This window comes from Cydia strobilella, chromosome 11 (genome assembly GCF_947568885.1).
Source record: "Cydia strobilella chromosome 11, ilCydStro3.1, whole genome shotgun sequence".
NCBI lineage: Eukaryota > Metazoa > Arthropoda > Insecta > Lepidoptera > Tortricidae > Cydia > Cydia strobilella.
Window position 1 is genome coordinate 18,787,648 of NC_086051.1, and position 20,834 is coordinate 18,808,481.

The following is a 20,834-nucleotide window of genomic DNA, read 5'->3' on the forward strand; positions in this document are numbered from 1 at the left end:
CCGCTTATAAGGATAAGCCTTATAAAGGGCTTCCTTTTAGCATATAAGCGTGCTAATTTAAATCGTCTACTATGTACATAAAGCACACATTACTTCGAATCCGAGCGAATCGGCGGCGGCGTCGGCGTCGGCATTCTTTGATAGATATATACTAATCCTGTCTCTTTCACGCAAGGCTGAACTACGACATTACTAAAGGGAAAGCTTTATAAAAAGCGCTTAATGGCCTTAATGATAAGGGTAACCCTTTATTACGGGGCTAGCCTTATTTTTGGCTAAGCTTTTCGGTTAGGGGTAGACAAAGGTAGGGGTATGAATGGGCTTGCAGTTAGCATATTGCTATACTTAGTAAGAAAAAACAACCCCCCCCTCCCTTTTTTCATTAGCGGGCATTATGAGATGTGGTTGAATTCGTCAGAATTGTCATAGGCTATATAAATTTTGAAAAGTGCGCCCGCTAATGAAAGAAGGGAGGGGGGTTTGGGGGTTGTTTTTTTTCCCACCACTTTCGCGCTTGTCATCTCATATATTTGTGTTCAGGACATCACACTGAATGCACTGATACCAAATATGTCCATGTCTGCGACGACATGAGCGAAAATCGATTTCCAGAAGACTTCTAGACCAAAAACCGCCGCACTACAAAGCAAATACAGCTACTAAAGCAAACACGAAACGAATCAGTCTTAAACGTTTTAAAAGGAAGAACAAGGAGTTTGATTATTTGCCAAAAACATCGAATTTTCCTTGATTTTTTTTGGTTGAAAGCTAATTATAACTTCGAACAGAAAGCGCGTTAGCGTATAGCGTATGCAAGTTTAAAATTCGGCCCCGGATACCAAAATCTCAAAAGAGACATTTTTATGTAGTAGTACCTAGTTAAATTATTAATTATGTTATGACCCAAAGCAATATTATGACTTTATAAAGTTATTATTAAGACAAAATAATGTCGATAAGGATAGGTAGGACCTAATACCTAGCGTTTCCTAAGTTACTTATATTTGAATTATTAATTGTTAATTGTATTACAAACACCTACTTATGCTAGGATACATTAGAAGGAGCTTACAAACTAACAATAAGTTCAATAAATAATTATTTAAAATATCCGTTACTAAGTAACGGTAACTTAGTCTCGATCTCAGCTCATAAGAATAAATGCCAAATGTTACCAGAAGGGAAAAAATATCTGCTCAACTAATAGCACTAAACTTGACAGTAACTAATATAACGGTCATATCTTTTTGCCGTTTATATTGATCTAGTTAAAGAATTGACAGTAGTTTTGTGTCTAAACCAGGTGTTAGTCTTAACACGACCATTATTGTAGTAGGAATTATAGGAAATGAAAACCTTTTCTATAAATCTCGTATCGCAACGTAAACTTGAAACGTTAAATGCGAAATCTCTTCTCCTACGGCCGTAATTTGGCAACATTCAATAATATCAGAAAACTACCCGTTAAAGGTATATTAAAATACTTTCAGGACAAAATATTTTTGAAAAAAATATTAAGTTGTGTATCTATTAAATTTTACACATAATATATATCTTGCTTGACTGGAAAAACTACGATTTATATAGATTTAGCTACAATTTATATAAGTTTTTCAAGTCAAAAATTGCAGTGTGAGCACATCTTATTATCTATATGGTTCCATCGTTTCTCTGCAAAATGTCCGATAATAAAAATAAGCCGCCACACAACAAGCAACATTTATATGACGGGAAGTAATATTAATTTTTTTTTTCGTAATAGAGTCAACGTTTTTCCGAAATAACTACTAAGTAGTTTAATAAAACGTGTTATTGTCCCACTGTTTATTTATTTATTTATTTTAAACTTTATTGCACAAGAACAAGTACAAAAGGCGGACTTCAAACAAAAGTGTTATTGTCCCACTGTTGTGTCCTGATCCACGGGATAAAATAACAAGAAATAGTTTATCCACCCATGGAACTTTGAAGAGCATCTACCATTAGCTTTCTCCTTCCCCATTGCACCGAACGCTCCATTCAATCGATTGAGCCCCGCGTGCGGTGCAGAGCAAGCATTAAGATCGGTGCTCGGTCTGCCGCGGTGGCATCTTGGAGAGCCGCCAGCAGAATGCCGATAGGACGCATTTTTATCCGATACATTAAACATGTCCACTACAAAGTGAATGCCTACGGTCTACACATTGTATTGACTCGGAAATAGAGCAGTGGCATGTCCAATGATGTCTCACTGATGTTTACTTTCCGAAGAATTGTGTTCTACCTATCTATTATTACTCAGGAACATGTATAATTAAATCAAGATGAGATGACATATCATCAATAGTTATTGTTGCATTACGGTTTAAAACTGTTTACCAGGAAAACTTTGCGTGGGCTTCACAGTTCCTACGAAAAAACAAAAACCCTGAGTGAGTACTAGCAACAGCAATACTCTTAACCCTGTGAACGTCGCGCCTGTCGCTCCTCGTGAACCTTGTCGGCATGCACGAAGGTTCATATTGGGCTGTGCCCGTGCACGGTGCACGTCACTTGACGTCTGAAGGGTTCAACGATCATCACTAGACCTTGTCTTATCAACAAGATTTACGACTTTTCAGTTAAACGGGTGGACGAGTTCAGGGTACTTTCTGCAGGTTTTATCTTACAAGATTTGGTAGCGCTACCTACTCTTAAACTGCAATCAAAATGTTCCTAAGAAAGATTAAGGTGGTTAATTCTTCTTGCGCGAATTTTAAACAAACTTTCTAAGCATCTAACTCCTATTATATAGTTTTCCTTCACTAGAATCTGTAATGTTTGGGTAGTATATATATTTTCGTTTGCGCAAACGCAAACGCAAAAAAAACAACTAGAAATAGATTAATATTATTAAGATAAAAAAACCCTTCGTAAATTGGTAAAATTTCGCCCCATTGCTTGATAGTGTGAGTGATGCTTATAGTATAGGTGTAATTCTAACATGGCGACTGTATTTGACAAGCACTGATTTTTAGTTTATCAAAAGAGATCACTGGCAGTTCTCATAAGTCATTTTAGAAAATATCATGAAATTTTTATCTTTATACGTTACACAGTTTAAACGACCAATATAAGTTCTAAGAGTACTAAGAATAAGTCGAATATGAGCATTTTTCTCAGAGGTCACACGTCACCACTGCGATCTATCGCATATTGTCCATTTGTCCATCTCTTTTCCACCTTCGTTATCGTCCTGTATACTCATGGTTGCACTTTTATCGTCATGCTACTCATGCTTCACGTTCTAACTGTATAAAGATATTGTTACAACGTGAAGGCCACGTTGACAATGCAAGAGACCATCTAAGGATCTCAATGGTACCTACTTACTTAGTCTAATATCACAGGTCGCACGCAAGTGCGCTCCCTACTTATATCCAAGCCTATAGACCAGCTTCTCTCTAGCTACACTGTCACCTGGAGGCTGATCTACTTCACTGTCTGGTGGCCCACTTATGACCAGGTCTGTGGACAAGCAGACATCACTAGCCATTCCATCCCCGCTGGCTAACTGGCCCTATTACTCTCTAATGGGCCGGAGCGGCCATACTCTCTGGCTAGCTGTCAGTACTGGCCACGGTGTCCTCTGGCGCCGTGGACTCATAGACACTACTCGCCCCTCCGTTCCGTGGGTTACTGTCCGCTGGCCCGTTGGCCACGCTGTGTGGCTAGCTGGCGGGGCTGTCCTCGGGCGCCGTGGGCTAGCTGGAGCTGCTGGTGGAAGGCGTCTCCCTGCCCAGCTCGGCCGCCATGATGGCGAGCGTGAGCTCCTTGCGCGCCTTCTGCACCACCCATACCATCAGCGTGATGCCGATTAAGATCTGGAAACAGGACAGTTTTTACGTTAGCATTTATATATTGACTGAAGACTTGGAAGATCTTGATTCTAGAGGCAAGACGTGCGATTATCAAACCGGGGAGGAGAAACCCCAGCTCGTACTTATGAGTTTTTCGGGACTTATATGCAATACATCATTTGATGGTCTGTAATGTGTTATCCGAATTAAATCTGGGGGTACGGCAGTGCCCCCGCCAACGAGCAAAGCGAAGCGCAAGGGCACTACCTACCTTTTCTCGAATCGCTTCGTCGTTTTTTGGAACCCTCATAACTTGGGTTTGGGTTTTACCAGACAAACAAAGTTCTCGGGATATGATGTTATTAGTGGACTTATTAAGCATAATAATTTAAAAAAAATATGATCCACCTAAAATGTATTGTAACCTTATGTATAAATGATGCTGTATGTTTTCCTTGATAAAGAAAGTAAAAATAAATAAAATATTAAGCATGTGGAGTTTGAAACTAAAATTAAGTACTCATGCATATGCATGGGTATACAAAATCTTAAATTCTTAAAAAAATATAAGTATGTAAATGGTCCATCCTGTACGCTCTAGATATTCGGCCGAAATGTCGTCGGCTCGGAACTAATGTACAATGCAAAGGGCGGGCGGCGCGGCGCGGCGCGGCGATATTTCTACGCACTAAATGTCGCTTTTGTTTTGCCTTCGCTTTGGTCATTTGGATATGTAGGACAACAACATTCTGTATTCCGTACAAACCCTCTTAATTTAAAGATACCTATAACAATGTGAGACAGCTGAGTAATTTGTTTCAGTTTTCAAAAGTTGTGTTCATCAGCTTTGGTGTCGGCGGAAAAAAATAGTGAGAGGACGCACAAGTTGATATTACAGGCAGACAATGGAAACAAATGAGGGGCGTATATTCAACATTAGGTTACCAGATGACGCTACTGTCATATGCTTGTTGCTTATCATGGGTATATGTATATGTGAAAGAGCCTTAGATACTTGTCTCCTATAGCTTACCTAAGTAAATAAAGAAACAGGTGACGAACAGACATTTTACAAGAGAGATAACATTTAATTTCCGTTTAGCTACAAAACCAGTCAAACAAGTACGGATACGGTAACAAGTTCTACATCCAAAAGACGCACAAAAGTTGTTTTAAACAACGCATACTTACCTACTTTTTTCGTTTGAATTCAAAGTATTCAAACATACATTTTACAAGAGAGATAACATTTAATTTCCGTTTAGCTACAAAACCAGTCAAACAAGTACGGATACGGATACGGTAACAAGTTCTACATCCAAAAGACGCACAAAAGTTGTTTTAAACAACGCATACTTACCTACTTTTTTCGTTTGAATTCAAAGTATTTAAACTCGGCTAAACAATGAATTAGAAAAATATAATACACAGAATAGTATATTTCGTACCTTGAAACCTTGAAAGAAACAAAACGCGACATGCAGGTTTGGCCACGAAACATGGCAGAGGAGACGACACTGTCGACAGCAATGCACATTATCTGTTCCTGTTCCTGCTGACCACTAATATCAAAAAGGAGTACCTAAGTTAGGGCGGCATTGCAATTGCAACCTTATTACCTTATTATGACGTACAGAACATTACGGCCCGAAGAATATGGAATTTCCTAGATCCAACGGGTATTACTGCTTGGTCGATGTGGCACTTAAAAAGGCTCACAACACCACAATAATTAATAAATAATATCTCGTACCTTGGCATTAATCTCAAGTTCAAAAATCAGGAACCATTTTTAAGCTACACCTCGAGATAGCCGTAGCAATTTTAACTGACCATCGCTAGACCTTGTCGTTATTACAATAAGGTATACAATTAGTCAGTTATCAGTGTGGACGTTGTGTAAACATAGTCATCATGCACATGACGTGATAACGCCAACTGACGGTGACAATGATAAGAGATAACTAATATAACTATCTCGTCAGGAGTGTCAATTAGATAGTAAGCGGTATTGGATGGTTGCCCTCGAAATTTGGTGATTAACTGATAAGGTTCGCTAGTAAGGTTAAGTAATATTTATATATAGCTAAATTTTCGGTACGCCATTAGAAATGAGTACAATTCCCATTAGCATTCTGGTAAGTATGTATTAGGTATGAGCCCACAATGGCAACAATACTGAAGCATGAGGCAAGGAGATGAAGATTATCTTTTTCTACTCGTCGACTTTTATTTATTTATTCAGGTAATTACAACAAAAATATTTAAACTAATTTACAAAAGTACTTATACATGCCGTTTCACGGTTAAATATGATGGCTCCAATGAATAATTAAGACCTGTTTATGTTACCATATTTAATGCAAATAAAAAATTATCAATTAAAAATAGCATAGGAAGAATAGGATAATAATAGAATGGAATAGAATAGGAGAATAGAATAGGATAGGATTTGGAAGGATCACTTCGATAAGAGGTCGAAAAAGAAAGGCATATGGTATAAAACTCTAGTTAGTGAACCGCCGAAGATACCCTGGTTTTATGACGCTCAGCTAAATGAGAGTAGTGGATTCTCCAAACTGTTCAAGTTGTGGGGTAAGAGAAGATACCGACCACGCATTGGTGGAGTGTGCTCGGATCGGAGCCGACCGCAGAGCATTTGAAACGCAAGCCAAATATTTTGTTGTCGAAACCTAGCTACGTCTAAGCAGACTATTAAATTGTACCACCTAATACTAAAATTGTTAAAGTGTAGACATTAATTATAATTATTATGTAATTCTTATGAGGCCGGCATCATCGCTCAGCGACGAAGGCCTTTTTTCCTAAATAAAGATTTAAAAAAAGAGGTTTAGGAGGCTTAAAAGAAGAAGAAAATAGCATAGCAGTATAAAAAAGTGTAAAAATACTCGTATTCCCATTCCAGTTATATAGAAAAGCGCAATATTAACTACAAGATCCGCAACCCACCGCAAGCGTGCTCCTCTGGACTTTACGAATCTACGTACAACTAGCCTGTCTTCAAGGATTAAAACGTATTTACTAAAATACTATTAACAAAAATGTTAAATCTGCATATCCCTGTTAGATTCGCGCACTACACACGCGTCATCAAGACAAGCGCAGCGGCCGGCGCTCCTCGGCCGAGTTTTGAGAGTCTACAAGTTAGAAACATATTTATTTAGCAATGAATGATGAAAATGTAAAACCTGCATATTCCCGTTAGACTGTTGTACTATAAGAGCGTCAGCAAGACAAGCGCAGCGGCCGGCGCTCCTCGGCCGAGTTTTGAGAGTCTACAAGTTAGAAACATATTTATTTAGCAATGAATGATGAAAATGTAAAACCTGCATATTCCCGTTAGACTGTTGTACTATAAGAGCGTCAGCAAGACAAGCGCAGCGGCCGGCGCTCCTCGGCCGAGTTTTGAGAGTCTACAAGTTAGAAACATATTTATTTAGCAATGAATGATGAAAATGTAAAACCTGCATATTCCCGTTAGACTGTTGTACTATAAGAGCGTCAGCAAGACAAGCGCAGCGGCCGGCGCTCCTCGGCCGCCGCCAGCACGCTCGCGAGCTCGCGCCGCGCCTTGCCCACCACCCACACCATGAGGGTGATACCGATTAACATCTGCGAACGGGAAATTAAACAACTTTGGGGACTATTTTACATATCGAAATTGCAACCAATAAAATATTACATGCATAAACTTTATTTCTGGAGTTTGTACAAATCTATAGCCGATTAGGTTTAGCAGTTACAGGATTTAGTAGCTTGATGTTTTCAGTAAAACTGCACCGCGAGTGTGTAAGTCCAACCTTGACATATGATTTATTGAACGTGCCAAGCGAAGCCCTAATGCTAACTGTAACTGGGCACAAGTTTAACAAAGCGTTATAGCTATTAAATAGCTAAAGAAAGACAAAATTTTTGTCTTTTAGGGCTTATCCTTGGACGTTTCGGCATTTTGTTTAACTAAACATTCCTCGTATCCCTCTAAAGATATTCAACAACGGACACGACTCGACTTTAGAAGTTCTTAGACCATATTAAATACCTCTCGCGCTTAGCTACTTCTGTTGCTGACTGTACTTAGGTAAAAATATTGTTTGAATAGCGTTTACACACGCACAGTTGACGGAGACGGGGTTATACCGGGTGAAGTTGTAGCTTATCAGTGACTGTTAAAATTCCTTGCTGTATTATGTATATAAAGTTTGCGTCATGAAACCTCACGCGTTTCAACTCCGCTCAGCTGAAAATCTCCATACCTAACTCATAAAGTAATGTAGGTATAAGTTAGTGTATTATAATATAACTGCGTAGGTATTACGGTATTAGTGTAAAACAACTGACCCAAGAAACAAATGGCTTGGTGATTTCAACGGAATCAAATCAACTTAATGATAATAGCCGATACTAAAAAAAAAACACCTACCTACCTTACGGTCTACCTATGAGTACGTATAGGAATGTTATGTAGCTGTAGGACTAATCTAACTGGGGCATCATTTTAAAATTACGATTATTCCATCGCGTAACAAATTGTACAATCAAGGAAAGTGGAGTTGTTCGATTGTCCATTAGTCTACCATTTTCGAAAAATTTTACCATTTTCAACGATTTTTACCATTTTTAGCTGTCGTTCGTTTAACAATAATAAATCGTTTTAACAACAATAAGAACACTACAACAATAAGAACAATAGTTTAGACTTTGCTAATGGTTTTTTCCTATAATAGAAATTATATGATATATCGACAGTTTAGTAGAGAAAGACTGTTTTTTCCAGACATGCAATCTTATGTATAGTAGGCACTATTGTTTACCGTACACCATACTCGATTACCTACATATACATATAAAAGTTCGCCGGATAGAAAATTGAATCTAAAATATTCACCAAAATTCTGTCTGACATTCAGTTAGTAATATTTTCGATTATTACGTATATATCTAATCTACTAGTGACCCGCCCCGGCTTCGCACGGGTGCAATGCTAATGTAATACATATAAACCTTCCTCTTGAATCACTATCTATTTAAAAAAAAACCGCATCAAAATACGTTGCGTAGTTTTAAAGATCTAAGCATACATAGGGACAGACATACAGCAGGAAGCAACTTTGTTTTATACTATGTACCGGGCCTAGTGATATTACGGTAGTATTTCGATATGTCCCATCCCATTTAATGGAATAAATCTATAGTATACTTTGCACATTTACATACAGGGGACTTTAATATAGCCTTCGATAGTAATAATGTAGCATTTTATAGTCCAATAAACAATGCAATCGCGGTAACGGTTTTAAAAAGAAAGAGCCTAACCGCATACCGCTTGTTATAAAAAAACAACGTTTTGCTCCTGTGACCTGTCGCACAAATCTCTATATACGATACTATACATACGATACAATTGTTCGAGTGCAAATCTTAATCCGATAAAGCTATTTAAGTGTAAAATAAACACAATAATTGATTATTAGATATAGATTAAATGATTATTATAGATATACTGAATATACATAGACTTATTTAATCTGATGGATGATAAAGAAGTGTATATACGTTTTGAAATTTTACTATAGAAAGTGTTGTAGGCTTACAAGGAATCTTGAAAAAGTATTGTGAAAATCATCGATAATTTTATGCCTGCCTTAAAAAGAGGTTACACTTTATTTCAGTCGCAATTAGGTTGCCAAGCGGATCCCGGGCTTATGTAGAACGCTACTGGGAAAACGCTAAGAAGATAACCCCAAAAATATCTGCACAACAAAGTGTACATAAATATATGATGTGCGATGTGAGATATTTTCACACGCTGTAGATACTGAAAGACAACTCAGAGCCCAAACCGTTGAAGGTTTTTAACTTAAACATTTGTAACATACATAGTTATGTATATTGTTCAAATGCCATAGCGCTCCGCTCCACTAAGTTTTTTTTTAATATAACCCCGAAAGGGTGAAAGTGGCAATAAGTTTCTAACTGCTTCTACGCAGACGATGTCGCAAGAAGACGAAATAAGAAATAACACAGGATTGTCTTAGGATGTAGGCTATATACCTATGTACTTTTATAACTTTGCCTGTAAATCTTATTGGCCTGTATCTGTTTTTTTCCCCAACAAAGAAAATAAAATAAAACAGTAATGAGAAAAAGTTTGCGATATTTTCACCCCATTTCTATCACACCCTTTTCAGCTTTTCACACACGGCAAAACCCGATTTTCTCCAGGAAATTGCCTTAATAACCCGTTAGCCATTACGTGTGTTTCCAATTTTCTTCACACACACACACGCATCCGACTCATTTCCGATGCGCCGACTCTTTATGTCGCGTTAAGCTTGTCACAGACGGAGCGATAATATATCGGCCGATATCGGCAGATACCGACAGATATCGGCAGATACCGACAGATATCGGCAGATATCGGCAGATACCGACAGATATCTGCGAGTATCGCTAAGCACCATACACGCAACGATACCAAAATATATATATATCGCTCTCTGTCTAGCACCTACATTGTAAGAGAGACGAAATATCCCGACCGATACATCGCAAGGCATCTGCAGAAGCCTTACGATAAGTTATCGGCAGATACCAAAGTATATATTACAGCTTCGTGTGTGGGCTGTCAAATAGTACGTAAAAGATATCGGCAGATGCCGTATCTGTCGGTATCTGCCGATATATTATCGCTCCGTCTGTGATGGGCTTTAGACTAGTCTCGAGAGCGAGAGGAACGGCTGCTGGGGACCTTGACACTTTCATGTAGAGTATTTTGTGCTAAAGATTCAAGTATAGCTGGTATAATCTGATCTGGCTGGTATGGTATTATACTTGAGTCAATAAGTAACTTGACGAAACTGCGCGGAATTGTATGCAGGTAATGCAGGTTTAATATAACCGGTGATATATCTTTTGAAATAGTCTGGTTTCGAAATATAGGTACACCGTAATTGAAGTCTGTATTTCGGTTTCATATCAGAGCGCTTGAAAGTTATTTTTTGTGAAATGATGATGATGTCATCATGCATTTCAAGTTAGGGTTGAACCTTTATGACGAAACTAATACTTACCACGAAACTCAGCCTCAACGGCATTTCAAAAGAAATCTTAAATTCTCTGTGTGCATAATTTGATTTGTTCACCATTCGTTCCATTCGTTTCCGTCTAAATTGCCGATGGCCGGTCGCTTTCCTGCCGCCGCCGCTCTGATAATGGCGGCCCCATTGTCGCCATCATCCAATTAAGGTGGCTCAGGCGGAAGATTGAGTAAGTATACGTGTAGTTACTCGCCGCTACTGGTATACTGAATCTGATATTTTGGCTCCACTGTTAACATTTGCATCATAAAACCAAGATACTTTAGCATTTGCTGTCAGCTACTTATCTACCTGTAGGCTATCCTACTAGAGCTGTCCTACTATGCGACGAGAAAATTACGCTGTTCTGTTGTCAAGTAGGGTCTCTATAGTCTATACTCCTAACAAGCTTTATCGAGGACTCGCAAGAATTTTTTCCGTCAATTTGGATTTCACTACACAATGCAAACACTTGCACTTGCCTTACCTGTAGTGTAGTGTAGCCGCTACCAAACAACCCACGGGTTTAACCTTTACAAAAACACGGCATTCGTCTTTAGTCAACTCAGGCGGTTTGTGTTAGGCAGTTCGCCCAGTATTGGGTATTGGGTGCTGTTTACGCTTGGCTGCTGCAGGCAGGGCAGTAGGCCGGAGCCCTGGACGTCAAGGAAACGCCTTTTGTACTCATGCTGCTTCCGTTGCCTGATGTTCTTTTCAGAGGTAGTTTTACAGAAGAATAAAATAAATTATTAGAACGCACCTGGCACGTGAACGCCACGTAGCCCGTTGCGTGGGACTCGTGCAGCACGTCGTGCATGGAGCGCAGCGTGGAGCCGAGGTACACGTTGATCAGCTGGGCGGGGAGCAGCCCCGCTACATACACACCTGGCACGCGAACACCACGTAGCCCGTGGCGTGCGACTCGTGCAGCACGTCGTGCATGGAGCGCAGCGTGGAGCCGAGGTACACGTTGATCCGCTGGGCGGGGAGCAGCCCCGCTACATACACACCTGGCACGCGAACACCACGTAGCCCGTGGCGTGCGACTCGTGCAACACGTCGTGCATGGAGCGCAGCGTGGAGCCGAGGTACACGTTGATCCGCTGGGAGGGGAGCAGCCCCGCTACATACACACCTGGCACGCGAACACCACGTAGCCAGTGGCGTGCGACTCGTGCAACACGTCGTGCATGGAGCGCAGCGTGGAGCCGAGGTACACGTTGATCCGCTGGGCGGGGAGCAGCCCCGCTACATACACACCTGGCACGCGAACACCACGTAGCCAGTGGCGTGCGACTCGTGCAGCACGTCGTGCATGGAGCGCAGCGTGGAGCCGAGGTACACGTTGATCAGCTGCGCGGGGAACAGCCCGAGCATGGTAGCCAGGTGGTAGCCGCAGCCGCGGATGTCGCTCACCTGCCAACGGAAAATTACAATGTTTCATCCAACATACTTAAAAATGTGTGGTTGGGAGGAAATTCGAGGGCTAACGCATGTGCTTAGGGTTGGTTAAGGATGTAAACCTTTCAATCAACATATACAGATGTCGCTACTGACGTGTTATGTCACGATTACGATAACAAGATTCGCTGTGAACGTGACGGGATGCTACTGCTCAGCTGATGGAACTGGGGGTTACAATATTTCCGAGTAAAATGCAAATCCCTCGAGGTCCCCAAATAGTGTGGACATGAAAAAGAGACCTTCTATTTACATACATACCAAATTACAGGACTGTTCCAGAGATTTCAAGGGTAGCCGAGGTTAGGTTAGCTAAGTTTAAGTCGACTATATTTTCTATATTGAAAAAATATAGTAGGTTCACTAGGTTCCTATATTTTTAAGTTTCTATTATACTTCTATATTTATAAGGAGAGAGCAAAACTGTGGAAACAATTAGGTATTCATATTCAACCATCTTATGCTGCCGTGACGACGGCAATAAACATGACCACAAAGAAAATCGTTATCGCAAATGGAAAACTGTACTCTCATAACGACTTTGAACGATTCAAGCTCGGCGTATAGGAAAATGATTTAATCTGGTTTCCGTCCGCTTTATAGAACCAAAGGTCAACAAGTGGCAATCGGCGGGTTGCGATCATTACTTACTGTACTTACTCGTACAAGCGTGATGCTGTTAGGTTGCACGCTAGCTACAGGCCCTACAGCACGCAGCGAAATGTCGAGCTATCGAGATAGAGATGTTTGTGGATGGTGTTATGCGATTTGTAAAATGTATACAAATTGTCAGAACGGAGACTGATTCATTAAAAAGAAAAAAAAACCGAAAATAGGTAAAAGATAATGGAGTCGATTTTTTAAGTATACATGTATGTACAGTCAGATGCAGAGAGAGGTGACCCCTCCTGGATACAATCAGTCCATGCAGGGGGGGGGGGGGTCACCTCTCTCTGCATGACTGTACGTAGGTAATCGGAAAGAGGCAAGATGCGCTTGCTTGTATCAAATTGATTGGAATTGGAACAAGTTAGAGTATGATTTGTTGTTCGTAAGGAGTGTGTAAGACAATTTTGTCTTAGGAAATAATAATATTTGGAGGCCAATAAATACGAGTAATAGCAATGCCAATAGCATAGCCACTACTTGTTGCAGAATAATAATATTATAACTATTGGTATAACGGCATCCGCTTAGCAAACCTAGTTCACAAAAGTCTATTAGTCTAATTAGCGAGTTTAGTGATTGTGTGTCGGCTGGTCCAGTCCAGATTTACCTACCTTATAGATTGGCTTTCGTGGCTGAGTAATTATAAATAAAGTAATTGGCCTAAGGGTTTGCAGAGCTACGCGTGAAATAGCTCCATAATTTAGCCTATAGGCCTGGATTCGGCATTGGTCTTCCTTTTCTTTAAGAAATGAAGACCTGCAGGAAAAATATCGCAATCGCAACTTAGACAGGAGGAATCGAGTTCTATGGACACCCCCCCCCCTCCCCCCACCACTGGAAGGTGACCCTCGAATTTTGATATTCGTGGTCTCTGGACCCGATTTTTTTTTCCAGACTCGTCTCCCAACCGCCGATCAAGGGTGAGGCGGCGCCGGCGGTGCGAAGTGAAGTCACTGTCGGACTAATCTTGTTAACGTCCAACGTAATCGGTATCGTCTGTAAACAGTGTAAACACCGTTGTGGCACATTCACTTATCATTTCCAAGAAGTTTTAGTACCTACGAGTAAATAGCAAAAAACGCAGACTAAGGAATGTTTAGCCATAACTACCCAAGCCCGTGGCTCATATACCATCACGCGTGACGAATCCTTCGTTTCTAGACAACCATTTCTTTTATAAAAACTGGTTACGCAATCCACAAATTAGTGTTTTAAGTTTTACACGATTATACATAATGATTAATACATTAGTCTGTACTTAATGTAATTAAATCATATGTAAAATGCTTATCGACTATTATCGTTCACACATTGACCATTTGTAGTTAAACTGTACTGCAACGAGACATATTTATAAGGTCTACAAATGGTGAATTGTTATTACATTCGTGCTTATTACACCGCAATCGTACAGTTCAATTTATCAGCAGTCTGTTAACTGATATAGATATTTGATTATCCATTTCTTAAACTCCTAAAACCATAAGAAGCCAAGTTAAACTAAAGTCATGCGTAAATTCGATATAAACCCGAAGTAGCTCACAACAGTCACAACCTGCCCTCTTCATGGAATTCGGTGCGGCTGTCAGACTGTCAAATTCGTTCCAATTCCAAGACAAACAGATTATAAGTGTATTACTGCCGTCAACGGACCGCGGTCACGCGACGCACAGTGTTCCAGTGTGTGTGTGAGGGATTAGCATATTATATGTATTGAGTCAAAATCGACGAACACAAGCTTACAAGCATACTAAAAAGTGGTTGATGAAGGTTGATCATCATAAATATCCATCATATCATTAATTACCCAAGGCAATAGTAATTATTTGACTGAATTTGTAAATATCTTTCTTGACATTTTATCTGTTTGCATGTTTTTTTTTTGTAATTTTCCTGACATTTATATATCTATTGTTCTAGGGTGTAAGTGAATTGGTGTAGTACTGTAAGCTTGCACTGTATTAAATAAACAATAAAGAGCGTACGGACGGACCCTTATAATTAGTAGTAGTAGTAGTAGTAGTAGTAAAACTCTTTATTGTACAAAAATAAACATAAAACACGAGAAAAACGCATCATTTGTACAAAGGCGAACTTATCCCTTAAGGGATCTCTTCCAGTTAACCTTTGAGCAATTGAGGGAGAGTTGGAGAACGGTAGACATCAAAGCTGTACTAAACGGCATGAAAGAAAATATTTAGTTTCCTAAAAGACAGGTAAACCTATAACCTACAGTATATAGCATGGGCATGGGATTTATGTAAAATAAAACAAATATATTAACAGTCATGTATATAGGTATAGGTAGTTGTAATGTACTGTATTTACCTCAGTATATCATACGATGTAATGTATTTCCAACGATTCGGCAACACGAACATCACGCGGTACGTCCGGCTCTGCTCACGGCATAATATCGACTGGCCCTAACTGTCAGTGACGTCACCATGACGTAAGCGCTCGAAGCGTCAATACACTACATCCCTTCCTTTGTTTATTTTTCGAGAACTAAGTTAATCATAACAATACATAATTACATACCCAACGTTCTATGAATGCGCTGGTACCATTGCCTTGGGTGGACTTCTCCAAGACTCCGAGATCTATGACTTACCCCACTTGGGACTTTTGTAATCTTCAATTTCTCTACTGTATTGTCGATAGCTCCTGTAAGTCTGATACCTGAATCCCTTTTCCTTTCCCCCTTTTTCCGTAAAGTCTAAGTGCTTATACTTAATCCCCTTGTTTTTATAATCGTCAAAACCGTTCCTAAAATGTTCGTGATATGGATAGTGGACTACATCATCGGGTAATGCCTAACAAAACAATTCGTAGCCAACTCAGTCTGTGATAATTAACTTATTTAGGTACTAAGTTTATTATCTGTATTAATTTTGAAATGATTTCATGAAGCTCCAACTGCTCCAAGTTAGTAGTTTCCCTCTAGAAACCTCTCATCTAAGTCACTGCATGAGCTAATGAGCTTATCATTTGGGAGTGGTCTGTGTGGAAATACTATGATGCAAGGCCTTTAATTTTTCTTCGCCTAGTTGTCCAAAACAGTTCTACCAAATAAAACTGTGGCCCCAATTCTTTATATTTGATTAGCTAGACAATAAGAGCTGAACAATCATTACAGTATTAATGACATTCTTCAATTTTGGTGACAATGACGGTTCATTTTTTTTTTATAACCCATGACGATTGAATGCTGACATGATGATCATGTTTTGGTTTATCTCTGGTCCGTTTGTTATTTATTTACATTTCCTATTGTTAAATTTAATTTTTCTACACCTTGTGTAGCTTTCTACGACCCGAAAGTGATTTAACGAATCCTATTTGAGTACTCGATAATGGCTCACTATCTTATCTCATTCTTTTGCTTATTTTCAACTTTCAATAGTGTACAAGTGTACTTACAGGTTACAATGCCACTTAAGCTATAAGCTACACTGCCAACCTAAACCAAGTTGTTCTTATATACAATGCATTATTATTAATACAATATACAGAACTCCAACCAACTTTGATTTGACAAGGTAGGGTAGTGGACTAAACAGTATAATTACAAAATTCAAAAGTTCATTTTTTCAAGTGGGCCTCAAGACTTGGAAGTTTTTTTATAAGAAAGGCAAGCAGGCAAGGTCAGTCTTATACTTCTGTGTGAGTAAAAGAGGCCTTACAGGACTCCATTTACGCTAGCCACTTCTAGTTTTTATTCTCCTTTTTCTAACTGCATGTTTGAACTTCTGACACAATTAACAGTCTTACAGAAGCGAATGACACATCATCCGAATAAAATATCTAATTATGCTTACACTAATAATATGAGATATTATAACCACATTACAAGATACACAGTACCCACAGTGCAGTGTAATTACCTTGCTACTTTCATCTTTATAGTGAATACAGAACGGAGCTACGGAGCTGTATCTTTTCTTTCAGTGCTACGGATTAGCTATTTAAATTCCAAATTCCTTGTCTCTCAGAAAATCAAGAACCCATATGTGATTGTTTGTAGCACATCTTTTTTTTTATACATAGAATTAATAATTAATTGGCAACCATCAGTATCACTTACATCAATCTCACACTGATTCTGGTGAAATTCATGTTTACCTTTTTTATTTTGAAACGTGATTGTTTAGTTACATACGCTTTGTGCACGTACATTTTCTGTTTACTTTATTATGTGCAACATTTATACAAATTCACGAAGATAAGCTTCCTATGCAATTTGTGCTGAGTCAGTGATACAGCATGTTATACATTAAATATTGAACCAACATTAGTTTTATTTTTATTATCACTTTCAGAAGGTCAATGATAATTGCTAGCTTGTGCAATTTTCTGTGTATGTTCAAATAACATGTATACCTACATTTTAGACCAATAAAAACTTATTTTATAATATTTATTTATTGTAATCTTATATTTTATACACAAGATGCTTTATAAATCGGTTTTCAAATGTATGTGTCCCGTCCATTAACTACGAGTTATATACATAGTATCTATAGACCTGCAAATGTGTTTATGTATATATATATATATATATATATATATATATATATATATCTACAATACAACGCATCGTCCATCAATCGAGAGCAAATTCGTTAGATACTTGTGGTAATGTGAAACCAGGCAAATGCTTATTCATTACCCATATTACATACCTATACATATATGATAATGACTGCACTGTTCGCTATGTTCTTTGTACATACATATAAATATATTGTACATGGTATCGTGTGGTATCGTTCACCACTAAAATGGACTTCATGTTTTCTCTAGAATTCTTTATTTTCCCGCATGTAGTCTAGTATGCGCGTGCAGACGGTTAAAACTACGAACTACATACATACATAAGCTAGCTGCATAGCTTAATTATTTAGTTATTATTTTATATATTAGTTGGATTTATTTTTATGGCTATCTACTTAAATTTAAACATATATTCACATTTTCAACCTTTGACATACCAACTCGTAGGGTAGCTAACAATATGCCTATGGAACATATCGGACGTAGGTTTACTAATAAAACATTCAATGTTTATTATTTCATAATTTCTTTTTTTTTGTATAGTAGCCGTGTGTCATGTGACGTTTGGTCTGAAGTCACAATGTTATTTTAATATCACTGGTACTTATTTACAAGTATCCATTTATGTACCGTAGTTGTGTAATGAAACGTTCACAATTTAGTTTTTTGCTATACACTGTATTCAAAAGTTGACCGAAGCGTTAGCGAAGGTCTCCGTTTTAACTTGAGCCAAATGCTTCCGTTTCTCCTCTACAGGTCACAATTTCCGACCGATTATCATGAAATTTTGTGACCAGATTAAATATATTTTTTCCGATCCAGGTTTTGGTAATTTTTCAAACTGCGTAGATTGGCATTAAATAACTAGTGCCAATAGCGTCCATGGCGCTTAAGACCCTTGTGAGTTCACTATGATAATGACAATGACTCAACGAACCAAGTGTTTCACAACATAGCCACTAGTAACTAATTATAGTGATTATTATGAATTTGCTAAATAATCACGACTTCAAGCAGACACCTTCATCCCTTCCTTTTCAAATGAATGCAGTGTCCATGTAAAGTTCTGCGAATTTCGTTTAAATCTTCGAAGCTTATTAGCTATGTAATATAAACGTCACGAATGACCAGTAAGTGTTTTCCTGCAACCGTTTTTTTTTATATAATTATTGGATGTCGCTGACTAGCAGCCAAGTTAAAGTATTTGCAATTGATATCCACTAGATTATGGAATAAGCTTACTTAACTCATTGTTTAATTAATTTATATCTTTATATCGGCAATACTCCTTTTTTTATTACATATTACTCTATAAGGTAGCTGTTTGATTAGCTAACCTCATTTAACACTTTAAACTCTCGCGTTTTGTACACATAATTAATGTCTATACCGGGTCTAACGCGATTATATTTCATTATTTTACCTTTTTTCCGACGTTTCAACTAGGTTGCACTAGCTGTGGTCACGGAAGACTGACGTCCCAGCAAATGTCAATTGAGATTTGAGATATTGGTAAACAACACTAAACTACCCGACATTAGTTTATATAAATGTTCGGGGTAGACAAATAAATTTTACCTCACCTCATTTATTTAAAAATTTAATCAAAAGTATACTGACTAGATTGTAGACTATCCAGTTTTTTTTTAAATCAGTATAACTGGATTGATGGTCATGCCAGTACCTCAAAATCAAATCTATAAATAAGCCAGATACATTTTACTTTATTTGCGTTCGCTGATAATTTATTATATCTGCACAGTTATATATATATATATATATATATATATATATATATATATATATATAATTTCGTTTGGATTATAACTTTACCCCGCTCTTGAGGTCTTCAAGCGATTTCTTGCGTCATATTAGAAACGCTTTATTGGATGACCTATTACAGGGTATACCCATTTATTTTAATACAACGTGTGACCTTGCTGTCAATTGTATGACGATATAATACAACATCAATGTATTAAACAATAGGCCGTACTAAGTACGATGCCGATTTAATGAACCTGTCGATTGACACCAATTTTGCTATACACAGCATGACTATTTAGTCCTGGCTTTTTCAGTCTATATTTATATTATTTAATGAGCAGACAAAAGATGTGCCTATTTGCATTGACCGATTTAGTAATCAGATTTTAATATACACGTGACAATTTAATGTCTAGGATCGGGAACCTGCTAGGGTACTAAGCACCTATGTCAATTTAATGAACAAATCAATTCATCTGTATTAACCGATTTTGTAATCAGATTTGTTATTTCCGTGACAATTTAATGCACAGGTACGTGAACCTGCTATCTCAATTTAATGGTCAGATCAGTTTATCTGTTCTAACTGATTTTGTTGTCAGATTTGTTATTTACGTGACAATATAATGTCCAGATACGGTAACCCGTATCTTAATTTAATGGCCAGATTAATCTATCTGTCTTAACTGATTTTGTTATCAGATTTGTTGTTCACGTGACAATTTAATGTCAGGTCTGGTAACCCGCTATGTTGATTTCATGACCAGATCAAATTATCTGTCGTGACTGATGTTGTAATCAGATTGGTTATTTAATGTCCAGGTTCGGTAACCCGCCATGTCAATTTCATGACCGGATCAAATTATCTGTCGTGACTGATTTTGTAATCAGATTGGTAATTTAACGTCCAGGTTCGGTAACCCGCCATGTCAATTTCATGACCAGATCAAATTATCTGTCGTAACTGATTTTGTAATCAGATTGGTTATTAACGTGACAATTTAATGTCCAGGTTCGGTAACCCGCCATGTCAATTTCATGACCAGATCAAATTATCTGTCGTAACTGATTTTATCGTAACTGTTATTTGCGTGACAATTTAATGTCCAGATTCGGCAATCTGCTAGCTGCAGCTGTTTTATGTCTATCTAATTACCAGATAAATTTATCTGCTATGATTTCATAAATCATGACAATTTAATGTCCAGATTCGGTAATCTGCTAGCTACAGCTGTTACATGTCAATCGAATAGCAGCGTTTTACCTTACAATAAAACGCTTAGAAGCTTAATGACCAGATAAATCTATCTGCTATGTTTTCATAAATCGGTTTCATTATGCCATCCATAATGTTACGTGTGACAATTTAATGTCCAGATTCTGTAATCTGCTGTTTCAAAATAATCAAGTCACTTGGGCTCCTGATTGGAAATCACCTTACATATTCACATTACTCGTAGCAAAG

General features: G+C 38.2%; 1 protein-coding gene across 2 annotated transcripts in view; it reads right to left on the minus strand.

Moving 5' to 3' along the window:
• Window positions 1-410: 410 nt before the first annotated feature.
• Window positions 411-20,834, minus strand: part of LOC134745640 (transmembrane protein 64) — a 34,795-nt gene continuing 14,371 nt past the window's right edge. The window contains exons 2-3 of one of the 2 annotated variants that reach the window (XM_063679756.1): window positions 11,801-12,331; window positions 411-3,842 (exon numbers count right to left, since the gene is read on the minus strand). In XM_063679756.1, the coding sequence (XP_063535826.1) occupies window positions 12,164-12,331 (168 nt within the window). In that variant the 3' untranslated portion in view covers window positions 411-3,842; window positions 11,801-12,163. Of the gene's footprint in view, window positions 3,843-7,309; window positions 7,452-11,800; window positions 12,332-20,834 lie in introns of those variants that run through there. The other variant, XM_063679757.1, reaches the window with a different exon arrangement.